Here is an 18,627-nt window from a genome sequence, read left to right as displayed (position 1 = left end):
ACCATATGCCCAACACTGCTATTTCTCTTTCCAATGTCAGAAAGTATGATGGAAATTTGAAAATTAACACTGCTGATGGCAGCTCTCTGCCTATCAGTGTTGTTGGTGATCTTTCTCCTACCTTAGTTGATGTTTTTGTGTCCCCTGATATCTCCATAAATCTTATTTCTATTGATCAGTTGGTTGATAATAATTGTAATGTTTTGTTCTCTCGAACTGGTTGTATTGTGTAGGATCAAGCGTCAGGGAAGATGATCGCGAAGGGGCCTAAAGTGGAACGACTCTTTCCCCTTCAAGTTTTTCTCTCTACCAGTATTCCTCATGCTCCTTTACTTTCCTTTGCATGTAATGTTGTTAGTTCTGGAACTAAGATGTGGCATAGACGTCTCGGCCACCCAAACTTTGATGTACTTTGTACCGTGTTTAATTATAGTTTATTAAAAAGTACAGCATATTCTTCTCTTGATCTTTCATTTGATTGTTCATCATGCAAACTTGGCAAAAATAAAGTTCTACCTTTTCCTCATCATGCATCTCATGCCTCAAACTGTTTTGATATTATTCATAGTGATATTTTGGGAATTGTTCATGTTGATTCTTATGCGCATTATAAGTACTTTGTTACTTTTATTGATGATTGTAGTCGTTTTACTTGGGTCTACTTCCTACAGGCTAAATCTGAAGTTTTTATCGTATTTAAACGCTTTCTTGTACTTCTTGAGACTCAATTATTTGCCAGCATCAAGGTATTGTGCTCTGATTCTGGCGGCGAATACATGTCTAATGAGTTTCAGGATTTTCTTCAAAACAAAGGTATCATCTCTCACTCCTTCGACACCACAACAAAATGGCGTTGCTGAGAGGAAAAATCGTCATCTTCTCGATGTGGTACGAACTCTTTTACTTGATTCATCTGTTCCTCCTTGTTTTTTTGTGTGAAGCACAGTCTACTTCAATTCATTTAATCAACCGCTTGCTTTCTCCTAGATTGCATCATGTTTCTCCATTTATTTGGTCATTCTCCTTCATATGCGGATCTTCGGACATTCAGTTGTGTTTGTTTTGTGCATTTACCTACTCATGAACGACATAAATTTACAGCCTAATCCGTTCAGTGTGCTTTTCTTGATTATGTTATATCTCAAAAAGGTTGTGTTTGTTATGATCCCCATGCTCGTCGTATACGTGTTTCTTGGAATGTGTTTTTCTTTGAAAATCAATATTTCTTTCCATCTCATGTTGCATTGCCATCTGCATCTTTATCTAATTTGCCTAGCTTTTATGAGCCCAGTTTCACTTCATTTGTGCCCCCTCATGATCCTGACCTAACGCCTGCTCCTGATACTCTTCGCCGGTCTACTCGCCCTTCTCGCTCCCCTGATAGGTATGATTTCTCCTCCACTGTCTCTCTTGTGGCTACTTTATCATTTATTTCCATTCCCTCTTACTACAAACAGGTAATGGCACATGAGTGTTGGCAAAAGGCAATGCAAACAGAACTTCAAGCTCTTGAGGAGAATCACACTTGGGATGTTGTTACTTGCCCCCCTACTATTAAGCCTCTTGGGAGTAAATGGGTTTTCTCTGTAAAGCTTCGATCGGATGGTTTTTTGGATCGGTACAAAGCTCGCCTCGTAGCTCTGGGAAACACGTAGGAATATGGGATTGATTATGAGGATACATTTGCTCCAGTTGCCAAGATGACCACGGTTCGCACTATTTTAGCTATTGTTGCTTCACAGTCCTGGCATCTGCATCAGATGGATGTGAAGAATGCATTTTTGCATGGTGATCTACAAGAAGATATCTACATGAAGCTTCCCTCTAGTATGACTACTTTTTCTCCTCAGGATATCTGCAAGTTACACCGTCCACTGTATGGGCTTAAGCAAGCTCCCCGGGCTTGGTTTGAGAAATTTCGCAGTACACTTCTTATCCACAGATTTACACAAAGTCAGTATGACTCTTCTCTCTTCTTTCACAAGTCGGCATCGGGCATAGTCTTTCTCTTGGTCTATGCGGATGATATTATCCTTACTAGTACTGACTCTGGCTTGATTACTAAGCTCCAACAGCTACTACATGCCACCTTCCATATGAAAGATCTAGGCCAGCTCACGTACTTCTTAGGACTAGAAGTACATCATCAGGCAAAAGGTATTTTCCTAAATCACTACAAGTATACTCAAGATATTATTACCTTGGCTGGTTTGGCGGACACTTCTTCTATTGCTACTCCTATGGAGGTGAATGTGAAATACAGGAATGATGACAGGGACCTTGATGATCCTACTCTCTATCAGCCTTTGGTTGAGAGTTTCATCTACTTGACCACGACTCGTCCAGATATCTCCTATGTCGTTCATCAGGTCAGCAAATTTATGTCTTCTCCTCGACATCTTCATCTTGTTGCAGTCTGACGCATCATCCGCTATCTTCAGGTTCTCTTACTCGTGGGTTATTCTTTCCTACCGGCTCATCTCTTCAACTTGTTGCATACAGTAATGCTTATTGGGTTGGGTGCCCGATACCCGTCGCTCTACTACAAGTTGGTTGTATGTTTTTAGGGGATGCCTTGATTTCTTGGAAATGTAAAAAACAAAATTGTGTATCCAAGTCATCTACTGAGGCCAAGTATCGTGCCATGTCTACTGCGTGTTCTGAAATTATATGGCTACACAGTCTCCTTGAGGAACTTGAGTTTCCTCAAACTACCTCTACACCTTTTCATGCGGATAACACCAGTGCTATTCAGATTGCTACCAATCCTATTTTCCATGAACACGCCAAGCACATTAAGGTTGATTGTCATTGTATCCGCGATACCATGGAGCGTCGAGTGATATCTCTTCCTTACATCTCTTTGGATCTCCAAGTGGCTGATGTCTTCACCAAAGCAATGTCTCAACACCGCCATAATTTTCTGGTTGGCAAATTGTTGTTGGTTGACTTACCAGCATCAATATGAGGGGGGATGTTACCATATTTTGGAATTCATATAAGTTAGGAGTTATATTAATGTTAGTTGTTTAGATATTTACATGTATATAGGTTAATAAGCAAGGAATAATGAGTTGAGTTGGATTGTAATTAAGCCCATGGGCTGACTTGTACTAAACCTAACCCTATGTTTAAATAGAAGATAAAGGAAGGGAAGAGGGGCTCCCAATTTTTCAGCTTCTCTTGTGTGTTGGTGTGGTCGTCAGTCTCAGAGCTTGGAGCTCTCGGTTGTGGCTGTTCCAGGAGCTTATTGGGTAGATTTTCTTATCGTTGCTGCTTCCTCCAGAAACTAGGTTTCTCTCTGTAGATACAGAGTTTGGATCTCTTATTTTGGCTGCTCACGGCAACTCCTCTTGGTGGAAATTCTTGGTCGTTGCTGCTCTCTTCAACAACTCAGTTTCGCTATTCCAGCAGCCACTCTTGGGCTAGAAAATATTGACAAGACAATTCGATGACCCATAATGGAACTCATGAAGTGGATAATATCAATTCTGGGAACTCGACAATTCACACACTAGTCTGATGTTTTCTTCCTTTTTTTTTTTTTTTTGTCTGAAATTAGTATATTCTAACCAAGGTTCTTGTCTACTTAGTGTAAATAAATCCTGTGAATCCAGAATAACTAACAAGTTCAATGTCAAAGTACAAGTAGCTTGCTTACATCATTCTGGACTACGGCAATATGTGTGATGGCCCATCCTATAACTTGGAGCTTTCTACATAAAGAAGATGGAAAATGTTCCTTGACTGCACCAAGTCTGGCATATAAAAGGAGAGAAAAGCGTAATACATGAGTAATCAATGTGCTGAAGAAGGAAAAAGCATAAGCTAAAAAGAGAGAATATACTCCCTTGAATTCTTGAAAAGATAAATCTAACACAAAAAATAATCTGGATTTTAAAGCTTAAGCATTGTTAAATATGTGTAAGGGTACTTTTGTCTTTTCAAACACTGGTATGTACCTTGTAATGTAGCAGAATTATAGGTGTCATGTGAGGAGTACTAGTTTTCAAGTTTAACAGAATTCTGAGTAGTATTATAAGAGCTATGAGGGTTTAAGCTATGATGGGCATTTTTGTAACTTTGCTAGATCTGTAACTTACGTTGTATATAAAGAAAAAGAGGGCCCAAGTTCTGCCCTGAAGGAGTGCATATCGACGTGCTCTTGTTTCTCTTCCACTCTCTATTCTCTCTTTTTCTTCCTAAAGCTCATTTTCTAACATTGTATCAGAGCAGTGAAATCTTGCTGCAAAGTCTTTCAAGCGTTCTTTCTTCCTCTCTCTGAGTTTTTTCTCCCACTCCAGAAAAAGCAATTTTCATAATTCCGTCTAATTAAAGCTTGAGGTCAGAATTTTTTTCTTTTCTCTATACCATAACCTTAGGCTTGATGGCTTGTACTGCTAACTAGAGCAGTTCTATGTGAAGTTAGTGTCCCTAGAGTGTTGGACTATAGGGATTTTCTCAATCACTGCCTACACAGGACATTTATCCCATGTCACCCATCTGGAAAGGTGACATCATCCTTCCTTGCCAAGCTTGTGCCAGGTGACATCAGCCTTCCTTGCCAAGCTTGTGCCATGGTGACATCAGCCTTCCTTGCCAAGTTTGTGCCGTGGTGACATCAGCCTTCCTTGCCAAGTTTGTGCCGTGGTGACATCAGCCTTCCTTGCCAAGCTCATCAAATTAGATAATTGCTCTTTTTTTGTATTTTGAAATGATGCTGAATTTTATTAAATCAAAAACTTAGAAGAGCAAGATTACAGGGGGGGAAGCCTTCCCAAACAATGAGAGATTGCTAGGAGGTTCCAAATTTAGCATATTTATCAACCAAGGAATTGGCTGATCTAGGAATTTGATTCCAAGTAAAATGCATTGTGGGCACAATGTCAACGATACAATCGATGATAATTTGCTTTGGGGTTGGTACTATGGATCATATCCGAAAACTGCGTGCTGTATTGGGACTATTTGAACTGGCTTCTGGTCAGAACATTAACTGGAAGAAAACCACCCTCCTAGGCTATCATATTGACTCACCTGTGCTTTAGGGTATGGCTGACTATTTGGGGTGCTCAGTGGGAAACTTGCCAGCTACATATCTTGGACTACCACTCTTTGATTCTCGACCTTCGGCGATGCTTTGGTCCCCCCTTATTGAGAAATTTGAAAAGAGACTAGCTACTTGGAAGTACAAGCTTTTATCTACTACTGGGCGGCTCACTCTCCTCAAGTCTTGTTTGGCAGGACTACCAAACTATTTATTATCATTCATGCATTGTCCGGCCTCCGTTTGCAGCAGGATTGACGCCATCCGTCGACGTTTTCTCTAGAGAGGATAAGAGGATACCTTCAGGTATCATTTGGTGAGTTGGAAGGATATTTGCATGCCCCGAAATCGGGGTGGTTTAGGCATTCGGCCTACGAAGGAGATGAACAATGCCCTTTTTCCTCAAATGGATCTGGAACTTCAACATTAAGCATAACAGCCTATGGGGTGATATGGTCAGGTTCTATCTTCAACCTTCGGGTGCCTGGTGGAGGAAGGATGGCGCTACTCGGCTCCTATCCCCGATATGGAAATCAGTTCAAAAGCTCCTCCCAATATTCAGATATGCAACTTCCTTTCACACAGGCAATGGAAGGACCCTCCTCTTTTGGTTGGATGAATGGTGTGGCCCCCGCTCCCTCTCCGAGGATTTTCCGGGGCTCTCTAGGGTGGCGAGGGACCTCTCTTACTCAGTGGTTGATTCTTGGAGAGATCACTCATGGAGTCTTACATTTCACCGGGGATTAAATGACGAGGAAATTACGGTTTTTTGCTCTCTCCTCTCCAGACTCAGCAGCACTACTATTCGTGAGCATGCAGTTGATAAACTGACATGGCAGCCCAGCATTAATGGTCGATTCACAGTTGCATCCGCCTACTCTCACATTAGAAAACAAGATTACAACATGCATGAGCACAAGGCAAACCCGACATGGAATTTCTCAGCGCCTAATAAAATCAAATTCTTCGTGTGGACGGCCATCAGGGAACAGATCCTCACCTCTGACAACTTCCATAAAAGAGGTTACACCGCCCCCACTCGCACTTGTCCCTTTTGTGGTGTGTGCGACGAGACAGTCCAACATGTTCTCTTACATTGCAACTTTTCATGGCAAGTCTGGATGAAGATATTTCAGAAGATTGGTGTCCAAATGGGGCTACATCAGGACCTTTTCGGCACCTTTGAGATGGTTATGGGGATACGCCTTCCTAAGCTGGGCAAGATAATTCTCTTGGCATGCCTTGCGCATGTCCCATGGTGTATATGGCTAGAGCGAAACAACCGGAGATTCAACTCCAAGGCTAGCAACCCGGATAATATAGCTCCTCAGGCAGTGGGCCTTATCTCGAGCTGGCTACATTCTAGGAAGGAGTTTGCTTCTCTATTGGGCGTCTCCCTTTGAGAGAATTGGGGCTTGATCGCGCACATGGCGGGCCCCTGTAGGAATCCGGTTATGGCCACTTGGGATCCTCCCCCTTACGACTGCATCAAACTCAATTTTGATGGCAGTGCTTTAGGCTGTCCTGGGCCGGCTGGAGCTGGTGGTGTTTTCAGAGATAGCAGTGAAGACCCTATTCTATCCGATGCAGGGCCGGTGGGTATTGTTGATTCAAATACTGCTGAAGTGAGTGCTCTTCTATTCGGCCTCCAAATCTTTAAAGAGCGGCTCCATGGCAAGTTGATTATTGAAGGCGACTCAAAGACTGTCATCAGTTGGTGTTCAAAAGAAAGCTCCCCTCCTTGGCGCCACTAGCCAATCACTGATTGTATTGCTAACATTGTGTCATCCATTCATTTGGGAAGGTTTCCCCTCGTGTAATCTGCTCGTTTGAGCTCTCATAATAAAATTCAACATCATTTCAAAAAAAAAAAAACGATACAATCGATGATAGTCCATTGGCGCATGGCCGAGGTGAGGGCATTTTCTTAGCACACTAGTTAATGAGGACCTTGGAGTCCCCTTCAATGATGATGGGCCCAGAGAGACGATCTCAGAAGATCTCGAGGCCCTGGAGCAGCCCAGCAAGCTCAGAGGCTATGGATTTGGAAATACCCAAAGGACCAATGAAAGAGTAGCAAAAGCACCTATTTTCATCATGGATTACTCCACCAAACCCTGCGGGACCTGGGCAGCCAAAAGCACTACCATCAAAGTTAAGCTTGAAGTGTCCCGGGGGAGGAGACCACATTGTCATGTTCAGGGCACGAGAGGGCCCGGCCATGGCAGCAATTAGGTGCCAGTTTCCTCGAAAATCCGAGCTACTAAGGTGGACGAATTCCTTCTTCGTGAGGAGCCAGGAGGAGACCTGGCCAGTGATATTATCAGCAAGCACCTTGATTGGAGAGGATTTGAACCAGAATTTTAGGTTATTTCTCTCTTTCTAGCGAGCCCAAGGGATGTGTCCCGCACAACTGAAGATGAGCATTTTTTTTAGTGTCGGGAGCCAAGAGTTGGTGATGGAGTGGATCATAGATGTCAGGTTGTGGGGAACAGAGTATTGTATTCCAATTCTGTTGAAGAGATTGGCCCAGATGGCTTGGGGCACATGAGTTCCCTGCATAATGAGAGCATCAGAGGTGAGTATTTTGTTTCTGCATGCACACCAATTAAAAAAGTTGGCAAGAGGGGCAAGCAGGGACCAGGCTAGGGCAGCAGGGTGGTGAGGTTGAGAGGTGTTGGGGCCATGTAGAAGATTGTAAGCAGAAGCCACAGTGAATGAACCTTTAGGACAAGGGTCCAAATAAGGGAGTCCGGAATGTCGTTGTGGATTTTAACATTTGTAAGGCATGAGAGGAGGTTGGAGGCCATCAATGCTTCAAAATCTATGAGGGTTTTGTGGAGATTGAGGTTCCATCTGCCAGAACAAGACCATAGGTCCGCAATGGAGGCATTCAGGAATTTAGAAAGATTCGAGATGGAGCCGAAACTTTTTTCCAAGGGATTGTCCCCCAACCACCAATCCGTCTAGAATTTAGTGAGATGCCCATTTCTCGGGTAGCACTTAACCGCCTCTGAGAAAGTGGGGAGCTGGAGAGAGATTTTCCTCAAGATAGGTGACAACAAATAACGGCGGCCACCGTCAATCCACCAACCATTCTTCTTGTTTGCCTTGGCAGCTACCAGAGCTCTCCAAATCAGATCAGGTGACAAGTTGAATTGCCAGATCCATTTGATGAGGTATGCAAAGTTGGTTCTTTTTTTAGAAATAGTGCTGAGTTATATTAAAAGGCTCGAAAGAGCAAGATTACATGGAGGAGGAATCGTCCCAAACAATGAGAGATTGCTGGGATGTTCCAAATTTAGCTAACCTATCAACCAAGGAATTGGCTAATCTAGGAATATGATTCCATGTACAAGTAATTGAGGTTACAATATCTGCAATAGAGGAAATAATTGGCCGATGCCGCCAAGGGGGGGAGGACGAACTAGAGCACCAACTAATGACAACTTTGGAGTCCCCCTCAATCAGCAGCTTCCCGTGAAGTCGAAAAATCTTCAGTCCATGATGTAGGGCAGTCACCTCAACAGTGTTGGCATCAGCAACACCAAATGGCCCCGCATACGAAAGAACAGTCTCACCTCTATGATTCCTGAAGACTCCCCCTGCACCCACCGGTCCAGGGCAACCCAAAGCACTTCCGTCGAAGTTCAACTTAATGCAATCACTAGGGGGAGGCTCCCACTCTACCATGGCCAAAATCTTCTGAGGGCCCGCCATACAGTCCAGTAGACACCAATTCCATTGAAGGGAAACACCAGCCTGGGGGGCAAATTCCTTCCTGGTGTGGCGCCAGCTAGAGATCATACCAACGGTGCAAGAGACCATACTATCCAGGTTGCTGAACTTGGAATTGAATCTCTGGTGATTGCGCTCGAGCCAAAGACACCATGGGATGTGAGCAAGGCATACAGAGAGAAGAAGCTTGTCAATTCTAGGAAGACGCCTCCCCAACACCATCTGGAAGGCCCACTTGAATGCCAATTTTCTGGAAAATTGCCATCCTAACTCTCCAAGAGAAGAACCAGTGCAGGAGAACATGTTGGAGTGACTCCTCACAATGCTACAGAGAGGGCAAGTACTATCAGAGGCAGCAAAGCCTCTCTTGTGGAGGTTGTCTGCAATGACGATTTGCTCCCTGATGGTTGTCCATATGAAGAATTTTATCTTGCTAGGAGCAAAGAGCTTCCAAGCAAGATTTCCCTTGTCCTCAGGCTCCCTAATGTGGGAATAAGTTGAGGCCACTGAGAAGATACTTTTGATGCTAGGCTTCCAAATTAACTTATCTTGCACTCGATCCCGAATGGTGGTACTGTTGAAAATGGATAGAAGTGAGCAGAAAGTTACAGCTTCATCATCGTTCAAACCGCGACAGAAGAAAAGACTTCCAGACTGATTGCTCCATGATTCAGCCACCAAGCATGATAAGTCCATAGCAATCTTGGATAGCCCCAAGTAATCATCAAAAAGGGAGCGACGACCGCACCACTTATCGGTCCAGAAGAGGAGAATCATCCCATTCCCAAGATAGAAGGAGGTTGCAGCCTTGAAGGTGGGTGTTATCGTATATAAGAGCATTATTGCAAATTTGTATCTTATAAGGACATTATTGTAATTTCTGTCTTAAACTTCTATATCTATGTATCGAACAGAAAATCAGGGTCGAAATATCGATCTCTTGGTTTGGGAAATCAAAATAATCTTCGAAAAATCTTGACATGGTATCAAAGCTTCGTTTCGAGCCCTAAATTTTTTTTCATAGCTTGTTCGGCGCCCTCAGCGGTCTCGGTTCGGCGTTGGAGGTCCTCGGAGACTGCTCTTTCGGGTGAGTTCTATTTCCCTCTTTCTCAGTTCGTGGTATCTTGGATCTAGGTTATCGGTTCTTGATTTGGTTTCGGTGGACTCTCAAGGAGTCCTTTGCGTCACAAGTTGATCGTCGGGGAGGGTTCTGTGGTGTTCGAAGGGAACATCCAGAGAGGGTTTCGGGTTCGGATTTTCATTTTTTGGTGTTCGACTGGCACTTCCGACAATCATAGACGAAGCTGTCTGGCCGTGGGAAGGGAGGCAAGGGTCTGGCGAATCTGTTCGGTTCAGGCAAGGATTCTGGCATCGGTGATTTTTTCGCGGTTTGAGACTATCGCAAAAATATTTCAAAGCAGAGCTGACAGGAAGAGGAAGGCCAGCGGACTCATCTCAGGCTCGCAGTGAGAAGTTGTAAGGTTCTTTAACAGTGCAGTTTAGGTGTTTAACGAAATTCCTCATTTGGATTTTATCATGTCATCTAATAGGTTAGACTCATTCTCTATCCGTTTCACGGGTAAAAATTACTCTGCCTAGGAATTTCAGTTTCGTTTATTTGTTATGGGAAAGGAGTTATGGGGTCATATAGATGGGACTGATCCCGCACCTCGAGAGGTCGAGGCTTTGTCCAAGTGGACAGTCAAGGATGCTTGGGTCATGACCTGGATCCTTGGCTCCGTTGAGCCTCACTTTGTTCTCAATTTGCGGGCTTATAGAAATGCGGCTGACATGTGGAGTTACCTCGCCAAGGTTTACCATCAAGACAACACGGCTCGGCGTTTTCAATTGGAGTATGAGATGGCTAATTTCACACAAGGAAGTCTATCCATCGAGGAATATTTTTCTGGATTTCAAAACCTTTGGGCTGACTATGCCTACATTGTTTATTCTACTGTTCCTGTTGCAACTCTCTCTACTGTTCAAGCAGTGCATGAAACCAGCAAGAGAGATCAATTCTTGATGAAGCTCCATTCCGATTTTGAAATTGCACGGTCTAATTTGATGAATCATCATCATGTACCATCTCGAGCTACTTGTTTCAGTGAACTTCTCTGTGAGGAGCAGCGTATAGCAACTCAGGCTGGCATCGAACATCGGGCTAATGTTAGTGCCCCTGTTACTGTAGCTTATGCAACCTAGGGGAGGAATAAGGGAAGAGACATACGTGTTGTTCAGTGCTATAGTTGTAAAGCTTTTGGTCATATTGATCGGGATTGCCCTAGAAAGTTCTGTAACTACTGCAAGAAACTGGGTCATATCATCTCTACGTGCCCCATTCGACCTGAAAGGAGGCAGGGTACTGTTTATCATGCCTTCGCTGGTGCCTCTAGTTCTACTGCATTGCCTGCTTCCTCGCCGGTTGTTCCTATTCCCGCTGCACCTACAACTTTAGCCAACCCGAACATACTCACTCTGGAGATGGTACAACAGATGATCATTTTTGTTTTCTCTACTCTTGCGCTCTCAGGTAATCATAAAGTTTCTTCTAAGGCATGGTATTTTGACTCCAGAGCTTCTAATCATATGACCAATATGGTTGTTTCTCTTTCCAATGTCAGAAATTATGATGGAAATCAGAAAATTAACACCGCTGATGGCAGTTCTCTGCCTATCAGTGCTGTTGGTGATCTTTTCTCTTGTTTAACTGATGTTTTTGTGTCTCCTGACCTCTCCACAAATCTTATTTCTGTTGGTCAATTGGTCGATAATAATTGTAATGTCCATTTCTCTCGATCTGGTTGTGTTGTGCAGGACTCTTTATGTTTTTCCTCCCACCATTAGTCCTAGTTTTCCTTTCCTTTCCTTTGCATGTAATGTTGTTGGTTTTGGACCTAAGATGTGGCATAAACGTCTAGGCCACCCAAACTCTGATGTACTTCGAAAATTATTTAATTCAGGTGTATTGGGACATAAAGCATGTTCTTCTCTTTATCTTTCTTTTGAATGTCCATCATGCAAATTTGGCAAAAGTAAAGTTCTACCTTTTCCTCATCATGCATCTCATGCCTTACAATGTTTCGATATTATTCATACTGATGTTTGGGGGATTGCACCTGTTGTTTCTCATGCGCATTACAAGTACTTTGTCACCTTTATTGATGACTGTAATCGGTTTACTTGGGTTTACTTTCTACGGGTTAAGGTCGAAGTTTTTTTAGTATTTAAGCATTTACTTGCGCTTCTAGAGACTCAATTCTCTGCAAGCATCAAGGTTTTGCGCTCTGATTTTGGCGGCAAATACATGTCTAATGAGTTTCAGGACTTTCTTCAAAGCAAAGGGATCGTCTCTCAACGCTCTTGTCCTTCGACACCGCAACAAAATGGTGTTGCTAAGAGGAAAAATCGTCACCTTCTTGATGTGGTCATAACCATTTTACTTGAATTATCTGTTCCTTCTTGTTTTTGGTGTGAAGCGCTTTCTACTTCGGTTCATTTGATCAATCGTTTACCTTCTCCTACATTACATCATGTTTCTCCCTTCTTTAAGTTGTTTGGCCATTCTCCTTCATATTCTGATCTTCAGACATTTGGTTGTGTTTGTTTTGTGCATCTCCCTGCTCATGAACGACATAAACTTACAGCCCAATCAATTAAGTGTGCTTTTCTTGGTTATGCTATACCTCAAAAGGGTTATGTTTGTTATGATCCACATGCTCGTCATATACGTGTTTCTCAGAATGTAGTTTTCTTTGAAAATCAATTTTTTTCCATCTCATGTTGAGCAGCCATTTGCATCCTTATCCCTTCTACCTTGCTTTGATGATTCTCCGACAATTGTGGAAAGGGTCAAACCTGGTTTTGTGCATGGAAAACGTAGTGGACATGAGTCTGGTTCTACTTCCTCTGTGCCCCCTCACTATCTTGTCTTGGCACCTGATCCTACTCCTGCTCCAGCTTCCACCGCTCTTCGCCGGTCTACTCACCCTTCTAGGCCTCCTCATTGGTATGGTTTCTCCTCCACTGTCTCTCCTGTCGCTACTTTATCCTCTATTTCCATTCCCACTTATTACAAACAGGCCATGGCACATGAGTGTTGGTAGAATGCAATTCAAAGAGAACTTCGAGCACTTGAGGAGAATCACACTTGGGATATTGTTCTTTGCCCTCCTACAATTAAGCCTCTTGGGAGTAAATGGGTTTTCTCTGTAAAACATCGCTCTGATGGCTCTTTGGATCGGTACAAAGCTCGACTCGTAGCTCTGGGCAACAAACAGGAATATGGGATTGATTATGAGGAGACATTGTGCCGGTTGCCAAGATGACCACGGTCTGTACTATATTCGCGATTGCAGCCTCTCAGTCCTGGTCGTTGCATCAGATGGATGTGAAGAATGCCTTCCTCCACGATGACCTCCAGGAAGATGTATACATGAAGCTCCCCTCAGGTATGACTACCTCCTCTCCTGATCAGGTTTGCAAGCTTCGTCGTCCTCTGTATGGGCTTAAGCAAGCCCCCCGGGCTTGGTTTGAGAAATTTTGTGGCACCCTTATTCTCCACAGGTTTACACAGAGTCAGTATGATTCATCTCTATTCTATCATAAATTTGTCACGGGCATGGTTATTCTCCTGGTTTATGTGGATGACATCATTATTACTGGCACTGACTCTAGACTGATTACCAAGCTGCAACAGGTGTTACATGCCACTTTCCATATGAAAGATCTTGGCCAGCTCACGTACTTCTTAGGATTGGAAGTCCATCATCGGGCCAATGGTATTTTCTTAAACTAGCATAAGTATATTCAAGATATTATTACCTTGGCTAGTTTGGAGGACACTTCTTCTGTTGATACTCCTATGGAGGTAAATGTCAAATACAAGAAAGATGAAGTGGACCTTCTAGATGACCCTACTCTCTATCGGCGCCTGGTTGGGAGTCTCATCTACTTGACCACTACTCGCCCTGACATCTCCTATGCCATTCATTAGGTCAATCAGTTTATGTCCTCTCCTCGTCATCTCCATATTGCTGCAGTTTGACGCATCATCCGCCATCTTCGAGGTTCTCCTACTCGTGGGGTATTCTTTCCTACAGGCTCCTCTCTTCAACTTATTGCTTATAGTGATGCTGATTGGGCTAGGTGTCTGGATACATGCGGGTTGGTGTATGTTTTTAGGTGATGCCTTAATTTCTTGGAGATGTAAGAAACAAGATCATGTTTCTAAATCCGCTACTGAAGCTGAGTATCGTGCCATGTCTACTGCTTGTTCTGAGATTGTATGGCTATGCAGTCTTCTTGCGGAGCTTGAGTTCCCTCAGACTACTTCTACCCCTCTTCAAGCTGATCTAGTGTTATCCAAATTGCCACCAACCCTGTTTTCCATGAACGCACCAAACACATTGAGGTTAATTGTCATTCTATCCGCGATACCTTGGATAGTCGGGTGATATCTCTTCCTTATATTTCTTCGGATCTCCAAGTGGCCGATGTCTTCACCAAAGCAATGACTCGACAGCGGCATCAATTCTTGGTTGGCAAATTGTTGTTAGTTGACTTACCAACATCAATTTGAGGGAGGATGTTATGTCTTAAACTTCTATATCTATGTATCGAACAGAAAATCAGGATCGAAATATCGATCTCTTGGTTTGGGAAATCAAAATAATCTTCAAAAAATCTTGATAGTGGGAAGCAACTTGTAGACGAGTTTCCAAATCGAGGATAAATGGCGGGGAGTGCCGCCCTCTCTCCACCAGTGGCCTGGGAGCTACAGATAGAATCTCACCATATTTCTCCACAAACTATGCTTGGAGCTGAAATTCCAAATCCACTTAAGAAGGAGGGCATTATTCATGTCCTTCATAGGCCGGATACCTAGACCACCCCTAATCCGAACTAGACAAATCTCCTTCCAACTAACCAAATGATATTGGAAGGTGTCTTCGGAACCTCTCCAAAGAAAGCACTAGCAGATAGCATCAATCTTTGAGCACACTAAGGCCGGACACTGAATAAAGGATAGGAGGTAATTGAGCAGCCCCACCAAACAAGACTTTAATAGGGTAAGTCGACCCACTATGGATAGGAGTTTGCCCCGCCAAGTGGCAAAGCTCTTCTCGAACTTCTCAATAAAGGTGGGACCAAAGTGCTGCCATGGGGCAAGAGTCAAAAAGAGGAAGACCCAAATATGTAGTTGGCGTGCTCTCTAGTGCGCACCCCAAGAAATCAGCTGGCGTGCTCTTATGCTTTAATAATAAATACAAGGCAGGCCAAGCAATATCCTCCTTGCTTTCCCTCAACACTAATGATTTTTTTTTTTTTTAAATGATGCCAAATTTTATTATGAGAACTCAAACAAGCAGATTACATGAGGGGAAGCCTTCTCAAACAATGAGAGATTGCTGGGAGGTTCCGAATTTTGCATATTTATCAGCCAAATAATTGGTTGGTCTAGGAACGAGGTTCCAATTACAATGAATGGATGACACAATGCCAGCAATACAATCAGTGATTGGCCAGTGGCACCAAGGAGGGGAGCTTTCTTTTGAACACCAGCTGATGACAGTCTTTGAGTCACCTTCAGCTTGCCATGGAGCCGCTCTAAAGATTTGGAGGCCGAATAGAAGAGCACTCACTTCAGCAGTATTTGAATCAGCAATACCCACCGGCCCTGCATAGGATAGAATAGGGTCTCCACTACTGTCTCTGAAAACACCACCTACTCCAGCCAGCCCAAGACAGCCTAAAGCACTGCCATCAAAATTGAGTTTGATGCAGTCGTAAGGGAGAGGATCCCAGGTGGCCATAACCGGATTCCTACAGGGGCCCACCATGTGCGCTATCAAACCCCAATTTTCTCAAAGGGAGATGCCCGATAGAGAAGCAAACTTCTTCCTAGAATGTAGCCAGCTCAAGATAAGGCCCACTGCCTGATAAGCTATATTATCCGAGTTGCTAGCCTTGGAGTTGAATCTCCGGTTGTTTTGCTCTAGCCATATACACAATGGGACATGCGCAAGGCATGCCAAGAGAATTATCTTGCCCAGCTTAGGAAGGCGTATCCCCATAACCATCTCAAAGGTGACAAAAAGGTTCTGATGTAGCCCCATTTGGAGACCAATCTACTAAAATATCTTCATCTAGACTTACCATGAAAAGTCGCAATGTAAGAGAACATGCTGGACTATCTCGTCACACACACCACAAAGGGGACAAGTGCGATCGGGTGCGGTGTAACCTCTTTTATGGAGGTTGTCAGAGGTGAGAATTTGTTCCTTGATGGCCGTCCACACGAAGAATTTGATTTTATTAGGCGCTAAGAACTTCCATGCCAGGTTTGCCTTGTGCTCATGCATGTTGTAATCTTGTTTTCAAATGTGAGAGTAGGCGGATGCAACTGTGAATCGGCCATTAATGCTAGGCTTCCATGTCAATTTACCAACTGCAAGCTCACGAATAGTAGTGTTGCTGAGTCTGGAGAGGAGAGAGCAAAAGGCCGTAGTTTCCTCATCATTTAATCCCCGACCAAACGCAAGACTCCATGAGCGATCTCTCCAAGAATCAGCCACTGAGCAAGAGAAGTCCCTTGCCACCCTAGAGAGCCCTGAGAAATCCTCAGAGAGGAAGCGGGGGCCGCACCATTCATCCGACCAAAAGAGGAGGGTCCTTCCATTGCCTGTGTGAAAGGAAGTTGCATCTCTGAATATTGGGAGGAGCTTTTGAATTGATTTCCATATCGGGAATAGGAGTTGAGTAGCACCATCTCCCTCCACCAGGCACCCGAAGGTTGAAGATAGAACCTGACCATATCACCCCATAGGTTGTTATGCTTGATGTTGAAGTTCCAGATCCATTTGAGCAAAAAGGGCATTGTTCATCTCCTTCGTAGGCCGAATGCCTAAACCATCCCGATTTCGGGGCATGCAAATATCCTACCAACTCACCAAAAGATATCTGAAGGTGTCCTCTGATCCCCTCCAGAGAAAACGTCGACGGATGGAGTCAATCCTATTGCAAACGGAGGTCGGACAGTGCATGAATGATAATAAATAGTTTGGCAGTCCTACCAAACAAGACTTGAGGAGAGTGAGCCGCCCAACAGTAGATAAAAGCTTGCCCCTCCAAGTAGCTAGTCTCTTCTCAAATTTTTCAATGAGGGGGGACCAAAGCGTCACCGAAGTTCGAGAGTCAAAGAGTGGTAGTCCAAGATATGTAGCTGGCAAATTTCCCACTAAGCACCCCAAATAATCAACCATACCCTGAAGCACAGGTGGGTCAATACGATAGCCTAGGAGGGTGGTTTTCTTCCAGTTAATGTTCTGACCAGAAGCCAGTTCAAATAGTCCCAATATAGCTAGCAGTTTTCGGATCTGATCCATAGTACCAACCCCAAAGCAAATTGTATCGTCTGCAAACTGAAGGATCGGCACATCAAAGGCTGCACAGTCCGTCGTGGGGAGGAGTCAACCCAGGTTTTTGGCCGAATAGATCAAAGATGATAGGTATTTCGCTATCACATTGAACAGAAAAGGAGAAAGGGGGTCTCCCTGCCTGATTCCCCTGGATCCCTTAAAATAACAGCAAGTTGTTCTGTTGAGAAGAACGGAGTAGTTTGCAGAGGAGATGCAACTTTGAATCCAGAAGCGCCATTTTTGCCCGAATCCCATTTTCCCCAGGAGAGTGTGCAAAAGCTTCCAATTAACTCTATCAAAGGCTTTCTCAAAATCAAGCTTTAGGATGAATCTGGGAAGCTTTAAAACCTTGAAATGGTGGATGAGCTCGTGCCATGCCATGGCCGAGTCTAATATATTTCTTCCCTTGAAAAAAACACTCTGGCCATGATGGATGGCAATAGGGAGAACCGCCTTGAGGCGATTGGCAAGGAGGTGTGCAAGCACCTTGTAAGCACTGGTGGTGAGTCAAAAGGAATTTCTGCCCCTTCTTTTTTAGGGATGAGGGCAATAAATGAAGCTCCGATGCTCCTATATCTGATGCCATGTTGATAGAATGAGTGGACCATGCAGGCAATATCGTCTCTGATGAAGGGCCAGCATCAGCGATAGAATTGGCCCTATGCACCATCAAAAGGAAGACCCAATGCTGCTTTTTCAATTTCTTTACTGGAGAAAGGAAGCTTGATGAGACTAGTTGCGGCCGAAGGAATAGCCTGGAGATGAACCCTTTCGAAGAAAGGGCGAACTAGCTAGCCATCAGAGTATAATTCTGCAAAAACGTTCACCAGTGAGTCTGAAATAAGGGATCGATCCGAGGTACTCTCACCATTGACATTGAGAGCGGTGATGCGGTTGGCTCTTCTCCAAGCAGAGGCGACTGCATGGAAGAATTTAGTATTGGCATCCCCCTCAACGAGCCATTTAAATCTTGCACGCTGTTTCCAGTGCACGAGCTCACTATGAGCGAAGGACTACATTTGCCCTTGGAGGGCGTATCTCTGAGTTACTTCTGGGAAAGAGAAGCTTCTAGATTCCTCTTCGGAGTCAAAGAGTGGAAATCTGAGAAAGGACGGCGCCTCTCTCGGCTGAGGAAGAAGCCTTTCGCAGAGGCCCATGATCGCAACAACGGCTTTAGCATCTTGAGCTTGGCTAGGAAATTCCACCCAGTCGGGCCCGTCACGACCATCCTCTCCCAGAAGGACTGGATAGAGGAGTCAAAAGAGGGGTCCGCTATCCAAGCATTGTTGAACCTGAAAGATGGGGGGGGGTGGGGGGCAACTGCCGAAGTGGGTATCTACCATAATCGGCCAATGGTTGGAATCAACCCTATTGAAGACTTAGCCTGTGGCATTGCTGTGTAACTAAAGCCAGTCGTTGTTGACT

The 18,627-nt window shown here is 44.1% G+C and overlaps 1 protein-coding gene across 3 annotated transcripts in view; it reads right to left on the bottom strand.

The window, feature by feature from the left end:
- The window catches only part of LOC137944132 (uncharacterized), a 75,000-nt gene that overhangs the window by 31,634 nt on the left and 24,739 nt on the right, over positions 1–18,627 (bottom strand). For all 3 annotated transcript variants that reach the window (XM_068789672.1, XM_068789673.1, XM_068789674.1), the window contains exon 8: positions 3,662–3,758. In XM_068789672.1, coding sequence (XP_068645773.1) covers positions 3,662–3,758 — 97 coding nt within the window. The remainder of the gene's footprint in view (positions 1–3,661; positions 3,759–18,627) is intronic.

Source organism: Aristolochia californica, unplaced genomic scaffold (assembly GCF_029961685.1).
Source record: "Aristolochia californica isolate CCGP_79_NKW_82.1479 unplaced genomic scaffold, dmAriCali1.0.hap1 SCAF_11, whole genome shotgun sequence".
Classification (NCBI taxonomy): Eukaryota; Viridiplantae; Streptophyta; class Magnoliopsida; order Piperales; family Aristolochiaceae; genus Aristolochia; species Aristolochia californica.
This window is presented reverse-complemented; position numbering and strand designations above follow the sequence as displayed.